Consider the following 25,523-nt stretch of genomic DNA (forward strand, 5'->3'; position numbering starts at 1 on the left):
GCCAAGGTTGGGACATATGTAGTGCCCACACCCCCTTCCTGGGTTCCTCTCAGACAGGATGGTCTTGCGCAGTGAAGTGTTGAAATACGGCTCAATCCCAGACAGCCTGCAGGCCAGGGTGCCCGCGAGCAGCCAGACGTATGGCGCTGTACAGCCCTGCATCTTACCATGGGGCGGATAACCTGCCTCAAGGGGCGGGGTCCAAGCTGATGTTGGCCTTTGGAACAGGACCTCCTTTATGATGTTTGCGGGGAACATAGTTGACAGTTCTCTTGTACTAAGTGCGAAGAACAGCTGATGGCTTGGAAAGAAAGAGGGGGGGGCTCTCACGTTTGTGGCCTTAAGTTCCAGCACTGAGGGGGGTAGAGCAGGTTTGTACAGAGTTTGGGGCGGTGACAGGGACTGACGCCCAGAGCTGGTTCTTCCCTGGTCTCTCCCCTTTCTCTGGCTCCTGACCTAGGTGAATAATAAATCTGTCACCAACTCTTTCAGATCACGCTTTAGGGCTTCAACGCCAGGGCAGACAGAGCATGGGGACGAAAACAGATCCCCTGACATTCTTGCATCCAATCACTCCTCCCCAGCACTGTCCTACTACTTCTGGGCTTACAGGAGTCAGGAATAGGTATGGAACTTGGGCAGCTAACTTCCAAGCCTAGGAAGTAAGAGTGTCTAGGCAGGTGCTCATCAGAAGTGTGCACTTACCCTTTCAGGCACCCCCCTCCCGAAATTGCCTTCTAGCCACTGGTCTCCTGAGTCTCCAGCCTTCCTTTTCTTCTGTCCCACTCTTACTGACCTGTCCCTGATCTCTTTCTTGTCTACTGTCATCTAGGGGTCTCTCTGGAGAGTAAGGCTGAGGTTAGTCTTCAGGAAAAAATGACTCTGATGCTTGCATGTCCCCCTTTGCATCCGTCCATGTGCTCCCTCTCCCTGCTTGCTACCTAGGACTTCTTCCGGTAAATGTACAGGCCTTTTATTTACTAGTTTCCCAGTGCCATAGCCACTTCTTAGACTGTTACATATCCCATTTTTCGTCTGTACTCTCTCCCTTTAATTTCTGTGACCACAGCCTCCTTGCCCATCACCTACCTCTCCTATCCACCGGCCCCACCAAGTAAAGCTGCTTTCTCCATCACAACTGACCCAGCCTCTTCTATTTCACAAGTCCATTTAACCCATATCAAGACTCATTTCACGCATTATCAAGACTCAACTGCCCAGATTTTGCAGTCTGCTACTTTAAGGCTGTCTTCCCTCACACTCTAACTTTGGCTAAACACCTTGAGTCTCACCTTTAGCCAATTTTTCCCTTTCTCTTAGACTGAAGGGGATTGCAGATGAAACCAGAGCACAAGGCTGTTTTGACCCACTGAAACTTCCTGTCTTGTAACTTCATCTAAGCCTCAATTTTTATTAGCTTGCTCAGCTCCTAGTGGACATTCCAGAGCAAGTGTTTTCTGTCTTTTCCACCTTATCAAGACTCCAACTCCAAGCTACCCTATGACCTTCTAAGAGTTACCTTGCCTCCTGTAAAACTGAGATCTAATACCTCAACCTCTTTCTGCTTCATTCATGATCACTCGACTGTTATATCCATCTTGTCTTTCTTGCCTGTAGACCCAAAATAAGAGGTGGCCTTCTTACTTGTTCATTTGTTTATCCCCTTTCATTATTTTCAGTCTTTCCATAACTGATTTCACACCATCTTTTAAAAAACACACACAACAAAACCCAACCAAACAAAAATAAAACAGTATCACCGATACCATGACCCTGCTGTCTCTTGTAGCTAACATTCTAGTCAACCTATTCATTTCACTGTCAAACTTCCAGAAAAAGTACCATAACCCCATAACCCCATTTCATCACTATAAAGTCACCTTAACTCTCTGAACCTGGTTTCCTTCTGTACCTGGAAGAACACAAATTACTTCAAAAGCAAGATCTTTAATGATATTTTCTCTATATTCATCCTCTTTGACTATCATGTTATCATGTTATCCTGTTGCATACCTTGTTTAAATTTTTTTAATGAAAACAACATTTAAAAATTCCACTATGACAACATTAAAGGAGATTTTGAAAGAATATGTTCACCTGTACTTCCAAACCCCAGACAATTGTTTTCATTTATCTATGTTCCATGATTTTTCATATTGCATAATACTTATATTTTATGGAAGTGCAATCACAGTGTACATATATTTTAGAATTTTGCTTTTATTATAAATACTGTCCTCGTGCTACAGTCTTTCATATTTATCATTTCAATAGTCACATAAAATTATATCCATTAGTAGATTATATTTTATTTGACCATTCCTCTATTATTGGACATTTAGTCAACTCCCAATTTTTCTGGGCTTTGAACATATTATTGCATATGACTTTTTTCTTCTTTACAATTCTGTTCCTAGGACAAGTTCCCAGGAGTGGGATTACCAGGTCAAAGTATATAAACATTTTTTATGGATCCTGATTTCCAAAAAGACTGTACAAATTTTCAAGGCCACAATGGCATGCAAGTGTTCCATCTTCTTTGCAGCTCTAGCATTGGACTTCATAAGGAATCTGTTTAGATGGCTTAAAACATTCATTTGTGGGGGCACCTGGGTGGCTCAGCTGGTCAAGCATCTGCCTTCAGCTCAGGTCATGATCCCAGGGTCCTGGGATGGAGCCTTACATCGGGCTCCTTGCTCATTGGAAAGCCTGCTTCTCCCTCTCCTGTCTGTTTCTCCCTCTGCCTGCTACTCCCCCTGCCTATGCTCATACTCTCTCTCTCTATCTGTCAAATAAACAAAAAATCTTAAAAAAACTCAAAACAAAAAAAAACCCACATTAATTTGTTAACTTCACTTTCTTTTTTTAAAGATTTTATTTATTTGACAGAGATCGCAAGAAGGCAGAGAAGCAGGCAGAGAGACAGAGGAGGAAGCAGGTTCCCTGCTGAGCAGAGAGCCCGATGCAGGGCTCGATCCCAGGACCTTGTGATTATGACCTGAGCCGAAGGCAGAGGCTTTAACCCACTGAGCCACCCAGGTGCCCCTTATCTTCACTTCCTTGATTATTCATGTGATAGGAGACTTTTCCGTATGTTTACTGTTTGTATTTCCTCTTGTGTGAATTGATTATATTCTTTACCAGTTGGCATGAGTAGTTTTATATATATTGGTGATCTTATATATCTAAATGTATTCTTTGTTTAACATACATGTTAACCCTTTGTCATATTTGATATACATATTCTTCCACTTATTATAAATTTTGCTTTTATTTATTTTTTTTTAAAGATTTTATTTTATTTATTTGAGAGAGAGAGACAGTGAGAGAGAGAATGAGCGAGGAGAAGGTCAGAGAGCGAAGCAGACTCCCCATGGAGCTGGGAGCCTGATTAAATTTTGCTTTTAATTTTCATTCCTTTGGGTCCTTTAATTTTATCCTCCGGCTTTAAATTTCTCTCCTCCTGCTTTTACTTATCTTATTATTTCCTTTCTCTCTGCTGGATTCTCCTTTTTTACTACCTAAGAAAACAGAGATCCAAGATCTGTCATAGTCATGGCATTTGGGGATTATTTAATCCACTCCCCAACTCCCCCCCATCTGACCCCTGATTTTCTCCTGGAGAGAACATATGTGCACACAAATACAATTCAGTTGACTTAGAGTCCTTGAGAGTACCTCAGAAATCTTCCAGGGCCTAGATACCCCCTCACTTTACAGAGCAGTAAAATGGCCAAGAGATAGGACTTGCCCATTACTTAGTAAGTTCGCAGGAAAGGAAGAACTAGGCTTAGACCCCAGGTCCCCTGACTCCAAGACCTCCTTCCATTATGCCACGCCCACTCAGTTCTAGCCTGTCCTTCCTTCCAAGTTCCACCTCTATATCTTCAATTGCCCACTGGACAGTTTCACTTGGATCTTTCATTGTTACTTCCAACCCAAGATGTTAAAACTTACTAAACCAGTTTCCCTACCTGTTTTGATCATTTTTTTCCCATGCCATCTTCTTTCCCCAAAATACTCAGGTAACTTCAATTCTTCTATTTCAGGAGATTCTGGCCTTTCTTTAGTTAGCATGTCGATTATAATAATCTTTCCTTCATGATCCCAATGGTACCATTCTAATACTGACTATTGTTACTGTATCCCTGACTGACTGTTACAGCCTCCTAATGGGTCTTTCTTGCATCTAGTCTCTCCTCACACAAATGCATACTATATAATGCATACTACCAGGTTAGTCAGCCCTAACACTGCTCTCACAGTTTCACTCTCTTACTTAAAACTCTCTCATGGCTCCCCACTGTCTACAAGACCAGTTGAAATCCTTAAGTCAGAAATAAAAGAGAGAATTTTCAGCCTTATTTTCCATTCCTCCCCAGTACAAGCCTTTCTTCTCCAGCTAATTTGAGCTTCTCATTCTCTCTTCAAATAAGACTTGCACGTTCTCAGCTCTGCACCCTTATTCTTCCTTCTCCCCACACTAGAATGCCTTCCTTTTCTTCTCCCACTGTCTTTTTCCTACCTAGTTTCCAAGGGCAGGCTTAAACCTCACTTCCTTGTTGAGGCCTTGTATGGTGACTCTTACCCACAGTGACCTTCCTGATCACTCCTACAGTAATTATTGTCTGTATCAGTCACCCGGCACTTTTATTGTCTTTTGAAATTATATTATTATTGCTATTTAACTCTTTATGTATGTTTGCTTTGAGTTCCCTACTGTAAACTCCTTGAGCTACTGTGATAGGAGAAAAGAGGATAGGATTAAAATCAGAAGAGCCAAGTTTGAGCCCTGGTTATGAAAGAGGGGCTTAGGTGTGTTACTTGGGTGAGTCTTTGTGTTATAATTTCATCACCCATAAAATGAGGATCATAATCCCAGCTTTAAGTATTTCAGATTGTGGTAAGTCTCTTCAAATCTAGAGAGCTAGCCAAATATAAACAGTTGTTATTCTACCACCCCATTTGCTTAATAAATGATGCTTAATAAACATTTGCTGAATGATTACATGTCAATAATTCAACTTAGTGTTTCTGTTCCTGGGCATAGTTCCATGTTAAGAGGCCATAGGAACCCCAAGAAACCTAAAGATCTAAGGGCACTTTAGGAACAGTGGAGATAGGGAGGGCATTGAAAAGTCATTGTGAAGGAAAGTGGGCCTGTTCAGCATCTCTCATATCCCCCTACATTGGTTACTCACTAGTTGGCCTACCCTAAAGCCAATGTGGATGTGGAGAGGAGGAGAAGATGATACATTTGAGATTTCACTTTCCTCACATATTCCACTACTTCATCCCATAATCCCCAGTTAGGCCAAATGCTTCACCCGGGGTGCATCTAGGACTTTACTCTCCTTCACTGATGTGATGAAAGCCAGCATTTTGGTGAAAAAGGTGATGAGAAGTAGTAGAGAGAACAAGCAGATTGAGTCAGATAACCAGACTTGGCTTCTTCAATCTGCTGCTCGTTAGCTGCATGATCTCAGACAAGTTACTTAATCTCTTTGAGATTCAGTTTCCTCGTTGGCAAACTTGGGATAGGGATACTCATTTAGCAGGGCTGCTGTGAAGTGTCAATGGAGTAATAGATGAAGAAACATCATTTAGAATTCCTGTGAGTGGGAACCCCTTTTCAATAGTTCTCAACTTTAGGGTAGTTGGATGAGGAACCAGAATTCTAGATTTGGTTTTGGTGCTGCTTGGAAGTGATAGTTAAGATCACGACAAACCCTGAACCCTTAGTGTGAGAAGCAGAAGGCTAAAAACTGATTACTGAGAAATAACCACAGTGATGAACTGGGAGGAAAGATATTGAAAATTTGGCATAGCCTCAAGGGAGAAGAGAGTTTCAAAGACAAGGCCTTATAAAAGTTATTTTTAAAAAATCTTTGAATGAAAGGAAAGCAAAGAAAAATCAAGGAAGTAAGCAACAGTGAATGTGTAAGAGAATTCATGGAAGATAATCTCTCAGAAAGATAATTAAAAAAATACTTGATTCCTTAAAAAAAAGAAGTGTTAAAGGGACCTCTTTAAGCAGAAAGAAAGGTAATAACTAGAAATAAGAAATTTATAAAAGGAAAACTTATCACAAGTAAAAGCAATCTTGTAATAAAGGTAGTAAACTAATCACTTATGAAGCTAGTATGAAGGTTAAAAGATAAGAGTAGTAAAATCAGTTATATAAAAAATTAGTCAAGGGACTCACAAAATAAAAAGATGGGAATTATGATAACATATACATAAAACATGGAAGAGGAGAGTACAAACATAGTGCTTTGAGATTGTGTTCAAACCTAAGTGACCATCAACTTAACATAAAATGTTATATATGTAAGATGATATATATGAACCTCATGGTAATCACAAACTAAAATTAAAATAGATACACACAAAAAAGGGAAAGGAATTCAAGCATAATAGTAAAGAAAGACATCAATCACAAGGTAAGAGAGCAAGAGAAGAAAGAAACAGAGAACTACAAAACAATCAGAAACCTATGAACAAAATGGCAAAAAATGCATACCTATCAATAATTACTAGATGTAAATGGTCTAAATGCTTCAATCAATAGACATAGGGAGACTGAATGGATGAAAAAAAATACTCAACTATATGTTGCCTACAAGAGAATCACTTCAGACCTAAATACTATAAACTGAAAGTGAAAGAATAGAAAAAAAATACCATGCAAATGGAAATGAAAAAACAAATGAACAAACAAACTCAGATAGCAATACTTTAATCAGACAAAATAGACTTTAAAACAAATATTGTAATGAGAGACAAAGAGGGGAATTACACAAAGATAAAAGGATAAGTCCAACAAGAGGATATAATAATTGTAAATATCTATGCATCCAACATAGGAGTACCTAAATATATAAAGTAAATATTAACAGACATAAAGGGAGAGATTAACAATAATATAATAATAGGGGACTATAACACTTCACTTACATCAATGGATAGATCATCCAGAAAGAAAACCAATAAGGAAACAGTGGCTCTGAATGACACAGTAAACTATATGGACTTAACAGATATATGCAGAACATTACATAAAAAAAGCAGAATATACATTCTCTTTTCTTTCTTAATTTTTAAAATTTATTTTAATTTAATTTAATTTTTAAAAATTTTTATTTAAATTCTAGTTAGTTAAATACATTCTTTTCAAGCTCATGTGGAACATTATATCCAGGATAGATCACATATTAGGCCACAAAACAATATTTAAAAATTTAAGAGATTGAAATAATATCAGACATCTTTCCAAACACAATGGTATGAAATTACAAATCAACCACAAGAAAAAAACTTGAGAAAACACAAACATATGGAGGCTAAACAACATGCAATCACACAACCGATGGGTCAATGAAAAAATCAGAGGAAATTTAAAACTTCCTGGAGATAAATGAGAATGGAAACAAAATGGTATAAAATTTGGGGGATGCAAAAAAAGTAATTCCTTTTTAAAAAAAAATAAATAAAGAGAGAGAGCACAAGTTGAAGTTTGGAGAGAGGCAGAGGGAGAGAGAAAGAATCTTAAGCAGGCATGGAATATCACTGATGAGTAGGCATGGAGCTTGACACAGGGCTTGGTCCCAAGACACTGAGATCATGACCTGAGCTGAAATCAAGAGTCAGATGCTTAACCAACTGAGCTACAAGGTGCCTCACAAAAGCAGTTCTAAGACAGAAGTTTATAATGCTATAGGCCTACCTCAAGAAACAAGAAAGATCTCAAATAAACATTGTAACCTGTATGTAATTGATGAATTGTATGATGATGAATTGTATGTAAGTTATGAATCCCTAAATTCTACCCCTGAAACAATTATTACACCATATGTTAAGTAACTGGAATTTAAACAAAAACTTAAAACTAAAAACAGAAAAAATTGGTTTTTAAAACTTTAATGATAAAAGTAATTCGGAATTTTTCAGATGTGGAGTTTTTCCTCCTATCTTTTTGAGTTTTATTTCTAATTCATTTTTAGACAGTTATGCCAGCTCTGCTGGTTTGACAATATCTTCACAAATTAAAAATGAAAAAAAAACCCCAAAGTTTGAAAACAAAAATGTTTAAAGATTCATAGAAGGTTGTAAAAAACATCTCTGGTTTACCAAAATTACCAATATGTGAAGGATCAGTAACGAACAGCTTTTGTCTTTTTAAAAGATTTAATTTATTTATTTAAGAGAGAGAGAGATTGAGTGAGCAGGGGAGAGGGGCAGAGGGAGAGGGAGAAACAGACTTCAAGCTGAGGAAGAGTCAAGCCTGATCAGGCTTGGCTCAAGCTTACGACCCCCATATCATAACTCCAACATCAGGACCCAAGCCTAAATCAAGAGTCAGATGGCCAACCGATTGAGACACCCAGGCGTCCTACTAACAAAATTGCTTTTGAATCAGTTGTTGACTCTTTCTGTTTTTCTGCTATCTTCTCCTCTGCAAAGCTGATCCCTGCCTACTCTGGGGCTGGATTTTCTTGGATAAATTAGAGCCCTGATAGGTTTTCTTGGACACCTCAGGTATTTACTAACTTATACACTTCATTCAACAATATTTATTGATCACCCATTATGTGCTAGGCACAGGGGGAACATAAGTCAGACACCTACCCTGTGCTCAAGAAGTCTATTGGATGAGTATTCAAACACAGTCGACAGTTACTAATGTCGATTTACTATGTAGCAAGCATTGTCAAATGCAGACATTATAAAGCTTTCCATGTAAAGGAGAAGTGATGATGTTAGGCTACAAGAGACTCTCCATAATGAGTACAAGGCAGTTGAAAGATTTAAATTATATATATAGGGCACATCTTCTTTACCCATTCATCTGTTGAAGAGCATCTTGGCTCTTTCCACAGTTTGGCTATTGTGGACATTGCTGCTATGAACACTGGGGTCCATATTGCCTTTCTTTTCACTACATCTGTATCTTTGGGATAAATACTCAGTAGTGTAATTGCTGGATCATAGGGTAGTTCTATTTTTAACTTTTTGAGGAACTTCCACATTGTTTTCCAAAGTGGCTGGACCAGCTTGCATTCCCACCAACAGTGTAAGAGGGTTTCCTTCTCCACATCCTCTCCAACATTTGTTGTTTCTTGTCTTGTCAATTTTTGCCATTCTAACTGGTGTAAGGAGGTATCTCACTGTGGTTTTGATTTGAATTTCCCTGATGACTAATGATGATGAACACTTTTTCGTGTGTTCATGTACAGAATGGAATATTACTCAGCCATCAGAAAGGATGAATACCCAACATTTTCATCAACATGGATGGAATAGGAGGAGATTATGCTGAGTGAAATAAGTCAAACAGAAAAAGACAATTATCATATGGTTTCACTTATTTGTGGAACATAAGGAATAGCATGGAGGACATTAGGAGAAGGAAGGGAAAAATAAAGGTAAGGGGTAATTAGAAGGGGAGATGAACCATGAGAGACTGGATTCCAGGAATCAAACTGAGGGTTTTAGAGGGGAGAAGGTGAGGGGATGGGTGAGCCTGGTGATGGGTACTAAGGAGGGCATGTATTGCATGGGGCACTGGGTGTTATATGCAAACACTGAATCATGGAACACTACATCAAAAACTAATTAGAAGTCCTAGCAACAGCAATCAGACAACAAAGAGAAATAAAAGGTATCCAAATTTGTAATGAAGAAGTCAAACTCTCTCTCTTCGCAGATGACATGATTCTTTATATGGAAAACCCAAAAGACTCCACCCCCAAACTACTAGAACTCATACAGCAATTCAGCAACGTGGCAGGATACAAAGTCAATGTGCAGAAATCAGTGGCTTTCTTATACACTAACAATGAAAATACAGAAAGGGAAATTAGAGAATCGATTCCATTTACTATAGCACCAAGAACCATAAGATACCTGGGAATAAACCTAACCAAAGAGGTAAAGGATCTGTACTCGAGGAACTACAGAACACTCATGAAAGAAACCGAAGAAGACACAAATAGATGGAAGACCATTCCATGCTCTTGGATCGGAAGAATAAACATTGTTAAAATGTCTATACTGCCTAGAGGAATCTATACTTTTAATGCCATTCCTATCAAAATTCCACCGGCATTCTTCAAAGAGCTGGAGCAAATAATCTAAAATTTGTATGGAATCAGAAGAGACCCCGAATCGCTAAGGAAATGTTGAAAAACAAAAATAAAGCTGGCGGCATCACGTTACCTGATTTCAAGCTTTATTACAAAGCTGTGATCACCAAGACAGCATGGTACTGGCATAAAAACAGACACATAGACCAGTGGAACAGAGTAGAGAGCCCAGATATGGACCCTCAACTCTATGGTCAATTAATCTTCGACAAAACAGGAAAAAATATACAGTGGAAAAAAGACAGTCTCTTCAATAAATGGTGCTGGGAAAACTGGACAGCTATATGTAGAAGAATGAAACTCGACCATTCTCTTACACCGTACACAAAGATAAACTCAAAATGGATAAAATACCTCAACGCGAGACAGGAGTCCATCAGAATCCTAGAGGAGAACATAGGCAGTAATCTCTTCGATATCAGCCACAGCAACTTCTTTCAAGATATGTCTCCAAAGGCAAAGGAAACAAAAGCGAAAATAAACTTCTGGGACTTCATCAAAATCAAAAGCTTCTGCACAGCAAAGGAAACAGTCAAAAAAACAAAGAGGCAACCCACGGAATGGGAGAAGATATTTGCAAATGACAGTACAGACAAAAGGTTGATATCCAGGATCTATAATGAACTCAAACTCAACACACACGAAACAGGCAAACATATCAAAAAATGGGCAGAAGATATGAACAGACACTTCTCCAATCAAGACATACAAATGGCTATCAGACACATGAAAAAATGTTCATCATCATTAGCCCTCAGAGAGATTCAAATTAAAACCACATTGAGATATCACCTTACACCAGTTAGAATGGCCAAAATTAACAAAACAGGAAACAACATGTGTTGGAGAGGATGTGGAGAAAGGGGAACCCTCTTCCACTGTTGGTGGGAATGCAAGTTGGTGCAGCCTCTTTGGAGAACAGTGTGGAGATTCCTCAAGAAATTAAAAATAGAGCTTCCCTATGACCCTGCAATTGCACTCCTGGGTATTTACCCCAAAGATACAGATGTCGTGAAAAGAAGGGCCATCTGTACTCCAATGTTTATAGCAGCAATGGCCACGGTCGCCAAACTATGGAAAGAACCAAGATGCCCTTCTACGGATGAATGGATAAGGAAGATGTGGTCCATATACACTATGGAGTATTAAGCCTCCATCAGAAAGGATGAATACCCAACTTTTGTAGCAACATGGATGGGACTGGAAGAGATTATGCTGAGTGAAATAAGTCAAGCAGAGAGAGTCAATTATCATATGGTTTCACTTATTTGTGGAGCATAACAAATAGCATGGAGGACAAGGGGTGTTAGAGAGGAGAAGGGAGTTGGGGTAAATTGGAAGGGGAGGTGAACCATGAGAGACTATGGACTCTGAAAAACAATCTGAGGGGTTGGAAGTGGTGGGGGGGGTGGGAGGTTGGGGTACCAGGTGGTGGGTATTATAGAGGGCACGGCTTGCATGGAGCACTGGGTGTGGTGAAAAAATAATGAATACTGTTTTTCTGAAAATAAATAAATTTAAAAAAAACTAATGACATACTGTATAGTGACATAACATAATCAAAAAATTATTTTAAAAAGAAATATTTAAATTGTTTAAGATAAATTAGGTCCTTGGTTTTGAATAGTTGTTTAAGTCCATAATAAATATGAAAAAAATCATATACTGTTAATCCTGTTTTTGTACTTGAGTTCTTTCAGAAAGTACTTTAATGTGTTACAAAAACTTACTATGGGAAAACCAGTTTTTAAATCAGAAGTAAGCCAAGCAATTGTAATGGACTCTGACAGTATCTTACCCAATACCTATTATCCCAATCTTCCTTACTCAGAGAACCCCAATTTTGTTTGGGGCAGCAGTAAATCCAACCTCCCAAATGTATACCTCAGGACGGCTACATGACCTAGCTCTAGCCAATGAGATTTAAGAGAAATCTACTGGGTGGGGTTTCTAGAAGTGCTATTGTTTTCCTAATAAAGAAAAACAATTTAGTTTACTAGATCCTTTTTACCCCTTTATTCCTGTGTAGAACACAGACAAGATGCTTAGAAATTGAGCAGCCATTTTACAACCATAAAGACATAAAATACACACTAAAAAATTTGTGAAGCAGAAAGCTGTAAGGATTATCTTGTGCAACTGAACCCATCCTTGGGCTGGCTACATTGAGTTTTGTTTTGTTTAAAAAAAAAAAAAAACAACCCAAAACAGAAACACCTAGAGGTGCCTGGGTGGCTCAGTGGGTTAAGCGTCTGCGCTCTGCTCAGGTCATGATCCCAGAATCCTGGGATCGAATCCTGCATTGGGCTCCCTGCTCAGCGGGGAGTCCACTTCTCCCTTTGCCCCTCCCCCACCGCTTGTGCTCACACATACAGTCTCTCTCTCGCTCTTTCTCCCTTTCTCTCTCAAACAAATAAATAAAATCTTTAAAACAAAACAAAATAAAAGATACCTCTTTTGTTGAGCCACCACAAAATGGTTTCTGTCACATAGTGCGGTCCTAACTGATACACTCTACCTCAAAAGGGAAAGGTTTGCATGGAAAATATTTTCATTTTTCTTAGGAGACTAAGAAGAAGTCTTTCTTTTGATTTGAAAAGCAATGAATTTTCCTGCAAAATAAAAGTTCTTTTCTTTTCTTGATCCATATCTCTCTGTGGTGGAGAGCAGGATATTTAGAGGAGCAGGAAATACAAGCTAACTCCTGCCCTTTGATCAAATGAGATTCAAGATATTAGATTTTGTTTTTTAGAGCAGTGTCTCCTAAAATATGTTATAGCACAATAGGTTCTTGAGATGTACCTCAGGAAAAAAGAAAAGAAAAAAACTTTTTTTGGTCAATAAATTTGATAGATATTGAATATAGAACCCTTTCCTCTTAGAAACTTTCTTCTTAGAAACTCTTAGGCATTATGATGTTACAAGCTCTGGATAAATCCTGTAGTACAAAAAATTGGCTTAGCATTGTTTGACCTAACCCTTTAATAAGCTATTTTTTAATTGAAGTATAGTTGACATATGTTGTTAAATTAGTTTCAGGTGTACAACATAGTGATTCAATAATTCTCTACATTATGCAATGCTCACCACAATAGATGTAGTTACCATCTCTCATTATACAAAATTATTGACTATATTCCCTATGCTGTATTTTCATCCATGTAACTTATTTATTTTATAACTGGAAATTTGTACCTCTTAATCCCCTTCATCTGATTCACTGATTCCTCATTCTTCCTGGTAACTGCAAGTTTGTTCTCTGTATTTGTTTGTTCATTTCTTCTGGTTTTTTTTTTTGTTTTTGTGTTTTTTTTTAGAATCCACAGATAAGTGAAATGATATGGTATTTATCTTACTCTGTCTGACTCATTTTATTTAGCATAATATACTCTAGGCCCATCCATGTTGTCACAAATGGCAAGATTTCACTCTTGTTTATGGTTGAGTAATGTTCCATTCTATATATGCCACCTTTTTATCCTCTCATCTATCAATGGACACTTAGGTTGCTTACATATCTTGGCTATTCTAAATAATGCTGCAATAAACATAGGGGGTAATGTATATTTTCTTTTTTTTTTAAAGATTTTATTTATTTGTCAGAGAGAGAGAGGCAGAGAGAGCGAGCACAGGCAGACAGAATGGGAGGCAGAGGCAGAGGCAGAGGGAGAAGCAGGCTTCCTGCCGAGCAAGGAGCCCGATGTGGGACTCGATCCCAGGACACTAGGATCATGACCTGAGCCGAAGGCAGCTGCTTAACCAACTGAGCCACCCAGGTGTCCCAGTAATGTATCTTTTCTAATTAGAGTTTTTGTTTTCTTTGGGTGAATACCCAGTAGTGGAATTACTGGGTCATGTAATATTTCCGTTTTCCGTAGTGGCTGCACCAAGTGACATTCCCACAAACTGTGCACAAGGGCTCCCCTTTTCACACATCCTTGCCAACACTTTTTTTCCCTTTGAGTATAGTTGATACACAATGTTGCATTATATAATGAATTCAAATACTGAATTGTAGTTGTGAATGATTCATGTGCACTTGAAAAGAAAGTGTAATTCCTTGTCCTAATCATTAAGCTCTTATTACTTGACAGTCTAGCCCACATTGTTTACTGTATTATTCAGCTCCATACTTTTTAAAGGTTAGTTTTTTTGTTTACTTGATTTGTCATATTCTAACAGCTGAATGTTGAAGTCTCCAATCACACTATATGGCAGACCTTTGATATATGAGAAATTCCAAAGCACATACTGAAAGACCATATGATTTTCATCCATAATTGCAGAGAAAGTATAACTGAAGATGTCCTCCTTTACAACCTTGATGGGTTTAATCAAGTGAAGACTGACAAAATCGAGTTTTCATTAGTAGAGTCAATAAAAGCCTTTGGAAGAATGCAGCAAGGGGTTATTAATTCTGCCTGGTGAAGGCTTACTAAGAAGGTGGTATTTGATGTGGGCTTAAAAGATGAATATGCTTTGCTATGTAGAGAGGACATGTGCAAAGGCAAAGAAATGTTAAATTATCCAGAAAACATGAAGTAGTCCAGTGTACTACTTTAGACCATGATAGGGAGCGACTGGAAATTCAGAGGGGTCTTTGTTGTACTTCATGATGGACCTATTATGTATGGGGAAGCATTGAACTCTCAGACTGTAAATACAGATCTTCCTTCTTTGGGGCAGTGCTCTGGCTATCACTCCAGTACCCTGCTCACTTTCTGCCTCCAGAATTTCCTCTGAAGGTCCCTGTACATTTGGCCCACTAGGATCACCAGCCTGGCCACTCTTTGTAAATGTCTCTTGCTACCCTCACAATCCATGATTACGTCTTAGGATTAGTTCCTTTGATGATCACTTCATACAAAGTTACTGTGACATCCAGAGTGAGGAGCAAAACCTTAGAGTATCAGAGTATCAAAAAAGTATTCAGGGAGGGAGAAAGAGAGATAGGGAGAGCAAGAGATTGCATTGTGGCATAGAGGCTGAGGGCGAAGAGAAAAGATATGGGGGGAATGAATTTTCAAGAAAGAGCATGCAGTTGATGCTAATAAGAAAGCAAAGGCTTACACTGGAATACTTTGTTTTTGTTTTTGTTTTACTCTTTTAGGTATAGCCTCATTCCCATGTGTGCCCTTGAGATTCTTTTCTGAAAAAAATCTGCTGTAGTTTGCTCTTCCTGGACAACCCAAAGAGGTGAGGGAAATTCAAATCCAATTTCCTCTTTTATTCAGTTACCTTTTGCTTACCTCTTATGAGGTTTTGATCCATTCAATTAGACTGTGACTCCTACCATGGCTTCTCCCAATCTGATAGGGTCCCAAATCAGATCAGCCACTTTCTCTGTATTACCATATCAAGGGGTTTTTGAGCCCTTATCTTGTAGACCAGCATTTGCAAGATTGTATTTAGAGAAACACTAAATGTTCCATGGAATGGTAATAGGTGTTATTTGAAACAAGGGTTCCACTGTTAGGTAAGTTTGGGAAATACCAAATACTCCCTCTTGGATAGTCACAATGCCCATTAGTGTAGTGAAGATTCTGAAAATATTTCAGTAAATACATCTATTTAGCTTTGCTTAATCCAGCATCTCCTACAGTTATTTAACCACATAATCTTTTTTTTCTATGCAATATTTATTAACATCCATGGAACATTAATGGTACCCAGAAAATAATTCAGGATATGCTGGTAGAAGCACTGTAGGAGAAAAAAAAAAAAGGATTTCAAAGCAGAGGACTAACAAGTCAGGTTTAAGCATTAGTAAGAGCACTCTGGCACCAGTGTGATGAATGGATTGATTAGAAAGGACTCTAGTAGAAGAAGCGGCAATTGTCTAGAAATTTTGGTGAGGGCTTTGACTAGGTTGTGACAGTGTAGAAGGGAAGAAGACACAATGGATTAATATTAAGGTGGTAAAATTAACAGGATTTGGTGATAAGATGTGAGATTGGGAGGGGGAAGATGTTTCATCTGCTATTGGTTATGTTGATGTTAAAGTGTTTGTTAGAGATTGATAAGTTGGATATACTGATTTTGAGGGTAATTACTTATGAGAGAAATCTGGGTTACTGAAAGTATAAAGTGAGAATAGGTGGGACCCCCAAAAAACTGAATATTTAAGAAGTATGAAATAATAATAATAATAATAAAAGAAGTATGAAATAAGAAAAGTAAAAAAAGCTAATCTAAACCCAAGGCACCTGGGTGGTTCAATCGTTAAGCGTCTGCCTTCAGGTCAGGTCATGATCCTGGGTCCTGGGATTGAGCCCCACATCAGGCTTCCTGCTCAGCGGGAGGCCTGCTTCTCTTTCTCCCTTTCCCTCTCCCCCTGCTTGTTTTCCCTCTCTCACTGTGTCTCTCTCTGTCAAATAAATAAATAAAGTCTTAAAAAATAAAATAAAATAAAAATTTCCCCCTTTTCACTTTATTGAGATAGAACAGATGTATAACATTGTGTGAGTTCAAGGTATGTGATTTGATATACATATATATTGCAAAATGACTACAATACAAGGTTAGTTAAAATATCCATCACCTCACATAATTACAATTTTTTTGTGGTGAGAACACCTAAGATCTACTTTCTTAGCGATTTTCAAGTATATAATACATCATTGTTAATTATAGTCATCATATTGTACATTAGATCCACAGAAGTTATTCATATTATAACTAGAAATTTGTACCCATTGGCATTGGCCAACATTGCCCCATTTCCCCTATCCCCTAGGCCCTGGCAATCACCATTCTATACACTGTTTTTATAAATTTGACCTTTTATTTTCCTTTTAGATTTCACATGTAAGTGAGATCATACAGTTCCTGTCTTTCTTTGTCTGACTTATTTCACTTAGCATAATGCCCTCAAGGTCCATCCGTATTGTTGCAGATGGCAAGATTTCCTTCTTTTTAATGATGAATATTATTCCATTATATTCCGCATCTTATTTATTCATTCATCTTCAGTGGACACTTGGTCTGTTTCAATGTCTTGGCTATTGTGAATGATGCTGCAAAGAATATGGAGGTGCAGATATCTCTTTGAAATAATGATTTCATTTCCTACAGATACCCACATATGGGATTGCTGGATCACATGATAGTTCTATTTTCAATTTTTTGAGGAACTTCCATCTGTTTTCCATAGTGGCTGTACCAATTTACATTACCACCAGTAGTGCATGAGGATTTGTTTTACTCCATGTAAATGTTTGCCAACATTTATCTTTTGTCTTTTTGATAGTAATAATTCTAACAGTTATGAGGTTATATCTCATTGTGGTTTTAAGTTTCATTTCCTTCATGATTAGTGATGTTGAGCATCTTTTTTATGTACCTATTGGCCATTTGGGTGTCTTCTTTGGAAAAATGTCTATTTAAGTCCTCTGCCCACTTTAAAATCAGATTATTTGTTTTTTGGCTATTGAATTGAATGAGTTTTTAAATGGCCTATTAACTCTTGTTCCTTTGCTACATTTTTTTTTACTATAGTTGACACATATTATGTTTGTTTCAGGTTTAATACCTTTGTTGTGTTATTAAATGTGACTTTTGTTGGTTGCCTTGTGAAGGAAGAGACAGCTGTGTTTTTATTTATTCTTTTAAAATTCTCGGAATACAGCTTTAAGAAAAACTTTTAAGCAGGACTTAGTAAGACTTTAAAATATAGATATAAAGTGGATTTCCCATCATAGACTTGGGATGGTAGCAAAAACCTTGGGGTTGTGGTGCAGAGCATCCTGAGGACAAAGTGACTTAAGTGAAATGCCTCTGCCAACTGAAAAGTAATCCTGAGTAAGTTGCCCGTGATTTATCTGAAAGGTATGCTTGTAGGCTTGCAACACTTGTTAGTGTTGTGGAGAGGAGGGAAGCCTTTATATTTGGAGACTCCAGATTACCACACAAAAATCTGTACATGAATGCTTGTAGCAATGTTATCCATAGCAGTCCAAAAGTGGAAACAACCCGAAAGTCCTTCAACTGGTTGACTGGATGACAACTGTTGTGTATATGTGCAATGGGATATTTTTCAGCCATAAAAAGAATGAAGTAGGGATACACGCCACAACATGGATGAGCCTTGAAAACATGAAGCTAAGAGAAAGAAGCCAGTCCTAAAAAACCCACGTAGTCTCTGATTCCATTTATATGAAATGTCCAAAAATGGCAAATCCACAGAAATGGAAAGTTGATTAATGTTTGCTAGTGGCTGGGAGAGATGAAGGAATGGGGAGTGACCGCTAATGTGTATTGGCTTTCTTATTTGGGGTGCTGAACAATGTTCTAAAACTAGTGGTAGTGGTTGCACAACTCTGTGAATATACTAAGTACCACTGAATTTTATGCTTTAAACAGGTAAAACTTATGGAATGCAAAAAAATCCCAATTAAAATATGCATTATGACTGACTAGCAACAACAACCACCAGAGTGGGGGCTACTTGGGCTGTTTGGCTGTCATTTGAGTCCTTCAAGACCTGGGGGTTAGGCTTAGGAAGGAAGCATGTGCATGCTTAGCATGCCCATGGCTGGGCGTGAGGGGCCTCAGGATGCTCCCTTTCATGGAATGACTGAGTGAAGCTCCCTGGGACAACAACTATGAGGGCTTTGGATAAGGAAAGAATTCTTAATGTCCTCCCCTACTGCACATAGCCTTCCCTTATCTCCTTTTCTCCTCCTCTTGGTTAGCAGTAAATGAGTTTCCTCTCCAAGGCACATTTTTTTGGGCATGCAAGCTCATTCAGTCACAGGAAAAGCAGCTTTTGGGTCTCTGAGCAGCCATACTGGGTCTTGTGCCGGTCAAAGAGTTTGCACAGGGCATCCATATAGAGTGCATGGTATTTGTCCACCACTTCCTGGCTTGGTTTTTCAATTTTGGGCACCAGCAAAGGCTCCCCAACTGGAGATGGCAAAAGAGAAGGAGCAAGTTTTAGATCTTCTCTTCCTTTAACCTCCTTCTTCCCTGGGCCGGATCCACTCACTTGCCAAGTCCACTCCCACTCCCAGATTATCCCTCTCTGCTTCCCTTTTCTTTGGTGGGGGTGGGATGGGGAGGGTTGAGGTTGAGGTCAGGAAAGAGCTGGGGTGGTCTTGGGGCTGAAAGCAGCACTTACCTACAGTGACAATAGGCAGCGAGTAAGGCAGAAGCCCACTGGTGCCTGGGTAGAAGCCTCTTCCATAAAAGACGCAGAAATAGAAACCAAAGATTCTGCGGAAGCAGCTCTGGAACTTGTACATCCAGCTGTCCTTATGGAATTGCACCTGGTCATATACCTCAGTTTCTCCAAATGTGAAGGTCGGGACCAGATGAGCCCTGAAGGAAAACCCCGATTTATTTTTCAAACATGGGCTAGACTGAGAACCACTCAGGAAGAACATTTGCTCCTGGCCAGGGTCCCAGCTATATAAAATCCCTGAAACATAAAGGATTTCTTCTTGCACCAAACAGGGCTCCCATATTGACTCTCTCTCATCTTGAAATGTTCAAGTCCGGTGAGAATGCTGTCTCTGGTCCAGGATCACAAGGGTGAGATATGGGGGTGGAGGGAAGGAAGAGGGTTTTGGGCAGAGATCCCCAGAGACCTGTATCATGTTAAGAAAAGATTCCAGAAAGTGTCATGCAGGGAAATATCTGACTCTGTTTCTATTAGTAGGAAGCATAGAGATGACGATAATATCACACAGACACATATATTATGATATGCCCATCCTCCACAGGAAATATGCATAAAGTATTCTGTCCCTTGAGATTACAGAGGAGAAAATTTGTGTCCCTCTCGGGCCATAGGTAGAGAATCAGGCTCCTGAAGTCCTCTTGTGAGAGGAGAGTACAGAGAGCATGGCCTCTCTTATACAAATCTTTGTGAGTTACTAGGCATCTCTCTGCATTCTGATATATGTTGCCTTCTTGGATTCTTACAGCAGAGACAGTACAGGGCACAGTAGGGGGTGGTGGTATTTTCTTTATCTTACAGATCCACAAGCCCAGGTTCTGAGAGGGAAAGTTCACCGGGCAGTCGGTGATTGGCATGACCTGGGCTAGAACACAGGATTCCTTCCTCCCTGCTCAGAACTCTCTCCCCTACATTAGGTTCCCAACTGACGAACCGGCCACTCAGGCAAGGTCCTTGGATAAACTACTTTTCTCTGAGTCTGTAATAAGACAATTACCTCTGTGTTCAGTGGCCCGGCCTCCTGACATCATGGTGCACCCCACAGCTCCCATCTTGGCACCTGCTCTTTACCTCCTACCTTTACCCCTCAGTTAGAGTGGGTAATGATTATCTACCACTTATTGTGTGCCAGACATATTTGTTGTTTTATTTAAACCCCACAATGACCCTATGGAGGAAGTACAATTATTAGAGCCGCATTATGAAAAGGAAAACACCAAGACTCAGAATGGTTAAGTAATCTGTCTCAGAACGCACAGTAAGTTATGGAACCAGGGTTTCAAATCAGGGTCCCTGACTTCAGATTCTGTGCACATACTCACCATACTGTACAACCTGCCCCTTGCATTTACATTAACAAACAGATACAGATATTGATATTGCTAGAGATGATGTGGGCATCATCTGTATATATTTGGGAGCCCTAGCTAAGCCCCATGATAATGAATCTGGGCTTCTGGTTTGGCTTTCCAAGAACTGGTCTGGCTAATTTAGAACAAGTGGATGACATTAAACCTTTTAAAAACGCTATGGTCATCTCCCTTGTGCGCTAGTAAGTTCCAAGAGGGCAAGACTCATGTCTGAGTCATTTTGACATCATGTAACAGGTGATGCTGCTCAGAGAAGGCCATGCCCCCTGCCCTGGGAGGAATACTCACCCATGCTGGAGGGCTGTGCGCACAAACCCCTTGCGCTTCTGGAGGATGAGGGTGGTGGTATTGGGCACACTTTGAAGGGCCTCTCCTACCCCTCCTACCACGATGCCCACGAGGTTGCCAGTGCCGTGACTTAGCAGGTAGTCGATTGCTGGCTGACTCACGGAGCACACACCTAAGAGATCAAGGAGCAGAAAGAGGAGCAATATAAGGAGGAGTGGAAATGGCTGAGAGAGAACACCCTCTGCTCTACTTCCCATTGGCCTGTCTATGCACCCTGTGTTCCCGTAAGTCTCGGAAGGAAAATCAATGAGATGGGGACAAGGGTGGGGAGAAAAGGGCAAACCCAACATGTTTCACTTGGAGGAAATATCTCCACTTCATAGGAAGCACTAGGTTGAAACTATAGTGGGAAGATTTCCAGTGGAATAACCAGAAGGACTTTCTGAATCTCAACTATAATCTTACTCTTTTTTTTTCCTCTGTTGCCCCTAAATAGCAAAAGTTATTCTTTACTGAGCATATACTCTGTGGCAGACACTATAGCAAATGCTTTCCTTGTATGCTCTCCTTTAACTGTCACACCAAATCTGAGGTTGGTCTGTTATCGTCAGCCTCACCTTACAGATGAGGAAAGTGAGATGGGTAGCTTGCTCAAGACCACACAGTAGGTGGCAGAGCTGGGACTCAAACCCAAACAGTTTAGCTCCAGAACATATGCTTTTAACTACTATGCTCTGATGGGAATGGGTGAGAGGTGGTTGAGAGGTGGGGATGAGCCTTAAAAAGGTGTGTCTCCCAGCAGAAAAAATGGGTCAGAAGCTCCAGTAAGTATGGTCCGAAGTACCTTTGGCCATGAGGTACTCCCTGACAAAGGGGATCTTGAAGAACCAGGACAGTGTGGCCAGGTGGGGAGTGATGCCTGGAAAGACCTTTGAGAAGCCTGTGGCTTCAGTGCAGAAGTTGCAGAAGGCTCCAAAGGTCAAGAGACCATGAGGGTGAACCCCCATGAGGTAGTTGTGCTCCGGTGACAAGTCTTTAGTCTTCTGGATCTGCAGGCACGGAGAGAAGTGTCAGACGTGGTGGAATGAGATCATGTGAAGAAACAAGGCTGAAGATGTTTCGGGGATCAGGGTGTTCTCTAAAGCAGAGCTGTCCTTCTTTTCTTCCTTCCTTCCTTCCTTCCTTCCTTCCTTCCTTCCTTCCTTCCTTCCTTCCTTCCAAGATTTTATGTATTTATTGGACAGAGAGAGACAATGCAAGCAGGGGGAGTGGGAGAGGAAGAAGCAGACTTTCCGCGGAGCAGGGAGCCGACACAGGTCTCAATCCCAGGACCCTAGGGTCATGACCAGACTGAGCCACCCAGGTGCCCCTAAAGCAGAGCTTTTCAACTGCTAGGCCATGAGGGCATTTCAGGGGGCCAAGATATGGGTCTCCTCAGCCCCTGGAAAACTGGGGAGGATCCGGGCCAGTTAGAACTGCTGGACCTCTTCCCCATGGCTGGCTGCAAGTAGTTTTGGCCATTTGGCTCTATGCGCCTTACACATGGTATTGGCAAGCTCTGGTCTAAAAATTGGGGCAGTGTTAGTTTTCTACTCCAGAGAATGCTCTGAGGATCAGCATAGCAGTACAATTCTACATTGTCTTCCTGTTATTTTCTCCTCCCAAACCCCTTCCAGTTTCTGCCTGAGTGTCTGCCATTGGACTTGAAAACCCTGCCAAAATATCACCACATCTGTGAAGCTTTTCCTTATCCCTCCTCTGAACTACTTGTGTACTCGTACCAAACTATAAATACATACTTGTCTGTCCTTCTCATTAGATGGGAGCACCTTGCTGACAGATAACATCCTACTCACTTCTCTGTACCTCTAACATGTGGTAGAGTAGGCTTTCAATCAATGTCTGTTAAACTGAACTGTATTTGCATTTCTGTCTGTGTCATCTGGTAGGTCATGCTAAAGGTGTCCAAAATATGCTGGCAGAGCAGCGAGTCCCCAGCTGCAATGTCAGGTTTTGAAGTATGTCAAGGCTGCACTGAGACTTCTCTGGTAGTCTTGTTTTCCTTATGGACAACCCTAGTTATTTGGCATAAATGCCTAATATCTTGGGAACTGTGGGGGATGCTGGGAAAGAGACACTTACCGTAATGGGGAAATAGTCCCTGATGTGGGTCCAGGCACACCAGTTCCTTACCCAGGCTGAACGCCTGCCTCCTGAGACAGAAATATCAGTGGGGGATGGTGTCTGTGTGTGGCAACCCCATCCCTCCCACTCTCTCGGGACTTTCCTAACAGCATGGAGGGACCATGGCTCTGCTAGAGAGGTAGAAAAGGAAGAGACCCCAAGACAGTCCTGGCTGGCCCAGGTCCTGTGACACTGAGAACTTGGATGAGAGGCCTGTGGCATGGTGAGTGGGACTCCCTGGTCATAGGTTAAGCCGGAACATTCTTAGGCCGTGTTCTCTCTAGGTCTATGGGTCTTACCTTGCTCTGGAGTCTTCCAATCCAGGAAAAGCCAGGTAAAGTAAAGCACTGGCAGTGGCCACAAGGATGTAAACAGCAAGGAAATGAATAATGGCTGCAAGATCCAAACTGATGAGGGAGCAGGTCAGGTCAGAATTGTGCTGCCAACAGAACTTGCCCAGGTACACCCCCCTTAAGAGCCCTCCAAACTACTCAAGGCTCTGGTAATGGCCTTCTGTACAGTCCAGCTCCTGCCTGTCCAGCATCCGTGTCTGCTTGTCCTTCAAATATTTCCTTTATCATCTGCCATACACCAGCCCTATTTCTAATTCCTCATCATCGCTGTCCACTCGCCATCCCTCTACTCCTGCTCCCGGCCTGCCACCAGCACAAGCAGGCAGGCGAGTGGCAGGTAGAGGGAGAAGCAGGCTCCCCGCTGAGCAGAGAGCCTCGCTTAGGGCTCCATCCCAGGACCTTGGGATCTTGACCTGAGCCGAAGACAGACACTTAACCAGACTGATCCACCCAGGTACCCCCCGCCCCATTTACCATTCTTATCCTCTTGCTCATTCACCATTCCTTTCATTATTATCACTATCTCCCTACACGGTACCATTCCACCCCCTCCCAGAACGGAAAACTCTATGGTTTAAACACAGGCTGTACTTCTCCAAGTCCGTAATTCTAATGCTTCTTCTGCCCCACTCCTGATGCTTCCTTATGCTTATGGGTGTATCATGCCTATTCCTTGGGCCTTATTTCCCCTTTCCAGATTGTGAGGGTTAAGAAATGGCTGAGATTAACCAGATCTATTCATATCCATCATGACCCTGTTCTACTCCTCTTTCTGTTCTTACCACCACTTGTGGCTCTATCTCTTCCTTCTCCAGGACACTGGTAAGACTCAAGACTCCTTGACTTTACTCTGTAATACCATCTGAGATGATCAAAAGTTAGACATGAGACTTCCCATGAGCATGAAATTCACCCCAGATCTGGCCCTGGCCTCTGACTTTGGCTTCTTGCCGTGCACTGTAGGATCGGTACTCACATATAGCAAGGTAGCTCAAGGGCCATTGCAGAAGTATCAGACTCTGGAAGTGCGTAGGCTGCTTGAAACAAGGCATGTTGCTCAGGAGCCTGAGGAAGACAAAGATCCCAGAACACTCTTCCAAACAATGGTGCCACCAGCCTCTTGAAGCTTGCTGGATAGTGAATGTATATGGTCAGGAGGATTTTCACGTGCCCTTTTCCTTCTTTGTCCTGCCCCACACCTACAACCCACTGCAAGAGGCAGGCTTTGAAGTACCAAGGACTGCCCTATCAGGTGTGAGCCCTGGGCCCTGGCCATTTGCCATTTGACTCTTTCCTGAGATTATTAAGACATCAGGATGAAGAAAGGTAAGAAGGACTGCCATCTAGTCCTAGGGACTCAAAGAGCGAAAGAAGGGAAATACCTTTCACAGGCCACTCTCTGAGACTACAGGGGTTGTGATTTCAAGGAGGTGGCTAGTGGGGAGGAAGCTCTGGGGGGTTTGTGGGGTGGGGGAGGACCTAAGATTAGCTTTTCGTTGAGACTATTGCCCTCAGGCAGTCCGGCTTGGGATGTCCCTCTCTTTTAACTAGCTACTACAAAAATTTCCAAATACACACAAAACTAGGCAATGCAACAAATTTTTATCTTTGTGTTTATCTTTTTTGTTCATCTTCAATAATTACTAATATTTTGCTATACTTGTTCCATATATTGCCCTAATTTTTTTTTCTTGGAGTATCTTAGAGCAATTCTAAGATATCATGTCATTTCACCCCTAAATACTTCACTGTGCATACAAAATAGGAATGTTTTCTTCCAAAATGATGCCACTATTACCCTTAACAAATTTTGTAATTCTTGAATAATACCTCATATCTAGTTCCCATTCAAATGTCTTTTTACAGTTGGTTGATTTGAATCAGGATCCAAAGTAGGATTACTGATTGTATTTGAAAGTTATGTCTCTTAATTCTCTCTCTCTTTAATTTTTTTTGGACTTTAAAAAATTTATTTGATAGACAGAGACACAGTGAGAGAGGGAAC

At 40.6% G+C, this 25,523-nt stretch overlaps 1 protein-coding gene across 1 annotated transcript; it reads right to left on the reverse strand.

The window, feature by feature from the left end:
• Nucleotides 1-17,514: 17,514 nt before the first annotated feature.
• Nucleotides 17,515-24,701, reverse strand: AWAT1 (acyl-CoA wax alcohol acyltransferase 1). Its single transcript, XM_044234888.1, has 7 exons — nucleotides 24,495-24,701; nucleotides 23,465-23,572; nucleotides 23,124-23,194; nucleotides 21,826-22,030; nucleotides 20,982-21,153; nucleotides 19,264-19,463; nucleotides 17,515-19,049 (listed from the first exon to the last, which is right to left on the reverse strand). The coding sequence occupies exons 1-7, from the start codon at nucleotides 24,568-24,570 to the stop codon at nucleotides 18,895-18,897; spliced, it is 987 nt and encodes a 328-aa protein (XP_044090823.1). The 5' UTR covers nucleotides 24,571-24,701; the 3' UTR covers nucleotides 17,515-18,894.
• Nucleotides 24,702-25,523: the final 822 nt, after the last annotated feature.

The sequence above is a fragment of the Neovison vison genome, chromosome X, assembly GCF_020171115.1.
Source record: "Neovison vison isolate M4711 chromosome X, ASM_NN_V1, whole genome shotgun sequence".
NCBI lineage: Eukaryota > Metazoa > Chordata > Mammalia > Carnivora > Mustelidae > Neogale > Neogale vison.

Excerpts from the sequence above, each read along its gene's own strand:
- AWAT1 (XM_044234888.1), bottom strand. The coding sequence starts at position 24,570 with ATGCCTTGTTTCAAGCAGCCTACGCACTTCCAGAGTCTGATACTTCTG. Across the intron at positions 23,573-24,494 it reads CTTGAGCTACCTTGCTATAT|TTTGGATCTTGCAGCCATTA; the intron begins GTGAGTACCGAT and ends CTCCCTCATCAG. Across the intron at positions 19,050-19,263 it reads GCTGCCTATTGTCACTGTAG|TTGGGGAGCCTTTGCTGGTG; the intron begins GTAAGTGCTGCT and ends TGCCATCTCCAG.